The sequence below is a fragment of the Pterocles gutturalis genome, unplaced genomic scaffold (genome assembly GCF_000699245.1).
Source record: "Pterocles gutturalis isolate BGI_N339 unplaced genomic scaffold, ASM69924v1 scaffold25571, whole genome shotgun sequence".
Classification (NCBI taxonomy): domain Eukaryota; kingdom Metazoa; phylum Chordata; class Aves; order Pterocliformes; family Pteroclidae; genus Pterocles; species Pterocles gutturalis.
In genome coordinates this window covers 49,197-54,620 of record NW_010098784.1, presented here as the reverse complement: position 1 = coordinate 54,620, position 5,424 = coordinate 49,197, and the positions used below count along the sequence as shown (strand labels likewise).

At 52.4% G+C, this 5,424-nt stretch overlaps 1 protein-coding gene across 1 annotated transcript; it reads right to left on the bottom strand.

Annotated features, from left to right (window-relative positions):
- Positions 1-1,427: 1,427 nt before the first annotated feature.
- Positions 1,428-2,380, bottom strand: LOC104462303 (exendin-3-like). Its single transcript, XM_010074205.1, has 2 exons — positions 2,280-2,380; positions 1,428-1,584 (listed from the first exon to the last, which is right to left on the bottom strand). The coding sequence occupies exons 1-2, from the start codon at positions 2,378-2,380 to the stop codon at positions 1,428-1,430; spliced, it is 258 nt and encodes an 85-aa protein (XP_010072507.1).
- Between the last annotated feature and the right edge of the window lie 3,044 nt (positions 2,381-5,424).

Here is a 5,424-nt window from a genome sequence, read left to right as displayed (position 1 = left end):
TAATTTTTTAAAATTTTATTGTGGTTTTAGATTTTATTGTGTATTTGAATTTTATTGGGTTTTTAAATTTTATTTTATTTATTTCTCTGTTCAAACAATTGTAATGAGCTCTGGGGTCCAGGAGGGAGGGGACAGCAGTGTCACACATGTCACCTCTGCCAGGCCGGGGTGGGGGTGCAGGGAGTTCAGAGATGGGACTGGGGGATGAAGGTGCCACCACAAGAAAGAAACCTCCCCATCCAGAGCAAGCGGTTCCTCCTCCCTGGTTTGGTTCTCTTTTTTTTGGACCATTGACAGTACAATTAATTGGAATTAAATTAAATCCAAAGACGTTCTAGTTATCTTTCTTTTTTTTTTTAATTATTTCTTTCAAATCTCCTTTGGCACAGCTCTGTGGGCTCAGGCAGGTGCATCCTGATTCTCCTTTTACCCAAAACTCAAGGAATTGAGAGGAAAACAGGGCACCTTGAGCCAAGCCAGGGTCAGAGCCCAGTGCCATCCCATCCGACAGGATGCTTGGAAGGGTTGGGGACCTCAGGAACCAGCTGCTGGATTTCACAAAGGTTTTATTATGATTTTGGGAAAGCTGCAGGATCTGCAGCCCTGCAGGAGCGGTTACGGAGAAAACAGAAATCCAGGCGTGGAGAGAAGGCTGGTCTGTGGGTGCAGGTTTTAGGAGGTGGCTGGGAAACACTGAAGGGGTTCACGCGGCTGTGTGTGACGGGTGAATCCTTCCTGTGGAGCATCCGGTTGCTGGCCGGCGAGGGGTCCACCTTCTCCAGGCTGATGCTGCTGGAAAGCTGATGCTTGGATTTGCCATTTAATTGTACCTTAAAAAGCAAACGGACACCAAAGAGCTTCACAGAATAGAAACTCCCCCTAAAATCCATTCTGGGCTTTGGAGGAGCAGTGCCGATTTTCGTGTTTGCGAAGAAGAGCCTGAAATGTTCTGATGTCCCCTATGAACGCAAACGATCCCCCCACGTTAACACTGAAGTGTGAAATGTCAGAACAAAGCAGGGTGAGAACAAAACAGCCTCTTCCCATCGTAGATTATTAACTCCCCCCCCCAATAGCTTCATTTTCCTTGTTTAATGTTATTAAACAAGCCAGCAAAAATGGGACGCAGCGTCTGTGCTCTGCCTCTGCACCAAACCCACCAACGTGTGCCCGCGCTCTGAAATTACTCATTTACTCGGTGTTAATTGGCCACGTTTGCCATTGGGGGTGACTTACGCAAGCGGTGGGAAGGCGGCGGGGAAGGGGACACCGCGGGGCTCCTCCTGCAGGTACCTCTTCGTGGAGCTGCCGAAAATCAGAAAATGTGTGGAGAGAAGACTTCTAAAAGTACGTTATCCATTGGGATGGGGGCTCGTGGAGCGGTGGGGGTTTTTTTCCCGGCACAGCCCCATTCTCCTCTCCCCGTTTTACCTGTACCGCTTGGTGTTGATGAGCCAGTGCACAAAGTCCTTGGCCTTCATCTTGTCCAGGTAGCGGGTGAAGTCGCTGGTGAAGGTGCCTTCCGAGTGGCGCTTGATGTTGGATGCGAAGCTCCGGGCGCTTTGGGATTCGTAGGACTGCCATCTGCTTGGGGAGGAGGACGGGGGGAGAAAAACACGGTTTAATTGTGGCATCCTGCATCCTCACTGCAGGGGCTGTGTCCTGCAAAGTACGTCACTGTGTGGAGCATCCTCCAGAAGAGCTAGAACAAGACAAAAAAATTATTTTCACTCACAGGGGGGTCTGCCAAGCCCAGCCAGGATTGTTTCTGCCATCAAATGTGTGCAATATCCTGTCTCGTATTATTTGCCCTACACCTTGCTCGGCTGCGGGGGGTTCGTGCCTCCACCCTGGTGTCTTGGGGTGAGCATGGTGCCACCCCGAGGTTTTGATCAACACCCCCCAGCTCCAGGATGGAGAAATGATGTTTGGGTTCATGGCACAAGGTCCCCAAAGGGTTCTCCTCCCACGCGGCCGCCAGTGCAGAGTGGGGCTCAGCCCAGCGCCCAAAGCATCGCCCTGTCCTGGCTCTGCCCCGCCACATCCCGGTGCATCCCATCTCTGGTGTGACACCGCTGAGAAATCCTGTGGGGGGAACATGGCAACATCCCTGCACAGGCTGGTGGAGAGCCAGGAGGGAGCTCGTCCGGATAAACACAAAAGGAAGCGGCACGTTGCCATAGCCCTGGAGCCAGGGCAGCAGCGGGAATGGCTGAGCCACTCCGACAGCCCCTGCCTGCGCCCACCGCCCCCTGGGCGACTCTGCCAGTGCCTCGTACCTGGACGTGTCACCCAGGTCCTCGGGGCCCATCTGCCACCCCGCCGGGATCAGCACGGCAAACACCAGCCCGGAGAGGTACAGCCACTGGCTGAGCTGCATCGGTTTCTCTGGAGGAGGCAGAAGGTGAGACAGAATTGTCCAGGGCTGCAACCACCATTGGATGTCCCCAGCCCGTGCGGGACCCTGGTGATGTGACATGGGACTGGTCCAGCATGAGGGAACCTCCTTCCAGTGACCCATCAATGTCTTGGCAGCACTTTGATGGGTGCATGTGAAAATCGCATCCCCGCTGTCACCTATTCACACGTCTAGCTTTGCTGCAGTGCAGGCACACAGCCACAGGAACGGGTTTGTACAATCTCAAGATACAATTCCTTGCAATAAACTTTATCGCGAACCTCCCCTTTTCTATCCAGGAGCACTATTTCTATCTTGAGCTTATCACCAGAGTGCTGGAGAACTTTCCCGACCATTAGCTGCTCAGAAAAGCAGCTTCCAGAAGAGTTGATTAATTAGAGGTTCACATTTCTTATCTTTGCTGGATGCCTTTGCAGTTCAGGGGAAGCAAGATGCCAGCCCCCACCCCTTACCGGCTGAATATCAGACTTCTGGTTGCCTACCACCAAGCACTTCCATTCCTCTGGTTTAATTTCTTTATAGATTGATGGTAAAGAAGGGAGGAAAAGGCTCTTACCTTCTGCAAAGACAACCGTTCCCCGAAAAGCCAGATCCTATTTTCCTCCTTCGAGCTCGTTGTGGCTAAACTCTACTCCTTCCCAGCGCTTTTAAGCTAGTTAGGAGGATGCTCAAAGCTGACGGGTAGGTCAGCGGTACTCCTGTTCGCAGTCGGATGGGTCATTATGAATCATTACAGGATTTTTTAAGTGGGGCTGTTTCAAGAAATATCGTTGTTGCTGTATTTTTTCAGCTCATGCCTTCAGCGAGGAGGGTTTTGTTGTTGTTGTTGCTATTTCTATTACCTTTTGGGTTTTTTTTATTTTTTTCACTTCTTGGCCCAAAGGAGTGACCTATCGGTTTCCTCCGTTGGGGTGAGATGGCCCCTCATTGCCACAGCGCATCTGGCACGGAGAAATGATTCCTCTGCCCGTGGGGCTGCCCTTTCAGACACCTTCGGTTTGAGTTAAAAAACATTCAGAAGAAGCAAGAGCAAAAATGTAAAAGAAGGTTTGGGTACCCGAGCACTCACTGCTGCTTTCTGCAGAGTAGAATTTGGGTGACAGCTCACCAGCTGGGCAGACCCCGCTTTAGATCCAAGCCTGGGTTTGTCCCCTGAGGCCAGACCTGAAGTCGAGGCCGTTCCCCATAATTTCTCCAGTTTGGGGGTGACGGGAGGCACCACGGGTGGCCGCGGGGCTGGGTCAGCATTCTTCCTCATGGGACAATCCCAGCTCAGCCCAGGAGCTGGGGGAGCGTCACTGACAGTGGTTTTGCAGGGACGTCTCTTGGGATCTGGGCTCATCCTTTTCCAATCCCCCAAGCCCAACGAAGGGAAAAAGGCTGGAGAAGAGCAAAACTGAGGGTAGCCCTAAAGAACCAGACCCAGCCCTGGACAGAGGGTGCTGACAGCTCCGGGCAGACACGGAGCAAAGCCCCGGCTCCCCGAAGACACTAGGAGGTCCTATGAGCTTTTGAGGGCTACGGATTCGGGGGACTGATGGCAGACTGTGTTTCTGGTTCAGATTTGAGATACTTGGGGAGCTCTTGGGTAAGGAACCTCTACGGTTCACTGCTCGGGGGATGAGTGTGCCCTTTCCACACGGGCATGGTCAATGGGCAGAGAAAACGGACTCTCAGGAGCTGGGACATGTTTCCCCTGCACCCAACACCAGCTGCCAGAAGAGACAAGGGCTCCAAGTCCCCATTTCTCCACCACCTACTGTCCTCTCATCCTGGGACCTTTCTTCTTGCGGTTGAGTAATTATTATTATTCTACCAACGAGATTTCTGTAATTATTGTCACTGTCAAAATATGGCTGGTGTTCGGGGGACACTCATCTTGAAGAGCCTTTTAATTAGGGCCAACAATGGCCTTATGAGAAAGCCTGACATCAGAGGAGGAAGGTAGGAGATTAATTAGCTCAACCTTCGGAGGAGAGGTCCAGATCTCCTACCCATCACTGGGATGGGATATTTATTAATGCCACCAAATTAGCTCACGATGACACTGCCTCCGATGTCCCCCTGGCCCAGGAAGGCACACAAGCTATCTGGAGAAGAGAAATTCAGCTCAGCCAGTGCAGTGCGTGTCGTGTTCCTTCTTGATTTTCTTAATCGTGGCTCCATGTGTCTGAGTGGGTTGGAGAAATGTCCTGCAGGACATGCAGGAGAAACGTCCTGCATCACCAGCCCATTGGGACCTGATGGTCTCCCTGTTCCAAGTAGGCTGAGTTGCTGCTGGGTCTCCCACCCTGGGGGACTGCACCATGGGGGCATGGGCCTGTTTTAAGATGATGTAGATCTGGATTCTCTGGATTTTTTCCCGTTTTAGGACTTGGAGAGGTTTTCATGGACAGCAGGTGGCAGCCTTCCTCTGCCCGTCCTTTCCCTGCCCGTCCTTCAGCTCAGCAGCTCCCAAAACACCTGCTCTGTCCCTGCAAGGGCCGAAGGGATGTGATGTCCTTCCCTTCAGGGATGGAAGACCCCAGGCTGTGGGATGCTGTCGGTGTCAGCACGGTGATGCCACATCCTGGTTGGTTTGGTTTTTGGTTCAAATCCCGTGTGCCTCTTTGGAGAAGGACATTTGAAGATGCACCAGCCTCCCACGCTGATGGAGCATGGACCAAAGAAGGTGATAAGGGAAAACCCCTGGACTGTTCTCCATGTCCACTGACCCTTAGATAAATCTCTTCACACCCACCCCATCCATCCTCTGTTCCATTTTTCCATTGGGTCCTCCCAGGACTGGCTGTGGGACCCCCCGCCCATCTTGGTCTCTGCAGGCACGGGGAGAGGCTGGAGGAGCCAGGATGCTCTGATGGGGATGGTGGGACACGGCCTTGCGGGGCTGTCCCAAATCAGGCTGGGAACAAAATGAGTTTATGTGTAAGCCTTCTCTTAAAATACAGCGCAGACCTGCCAAGCCTCATGCTGTCACCGTCCAGCTCCTGCTCTGGGGCTTGGTT

Coding starts and splice junctions, on each gene's coding strand:
- LOC104462303 (XM_010074205.1), bottom strand. CDS start 2,380: ATGCAGCTCAGCCAGTGGCTGTACCTCTCCGGGCTGGTGTTTGCCGTG. Junction 1,585..2,279: donor GACCTGGGTGACACGTCCAG/GTACGAGGCACT, acceptor CTCCCCAAGCAG/ATGGCAGTCCTACGAATCCC.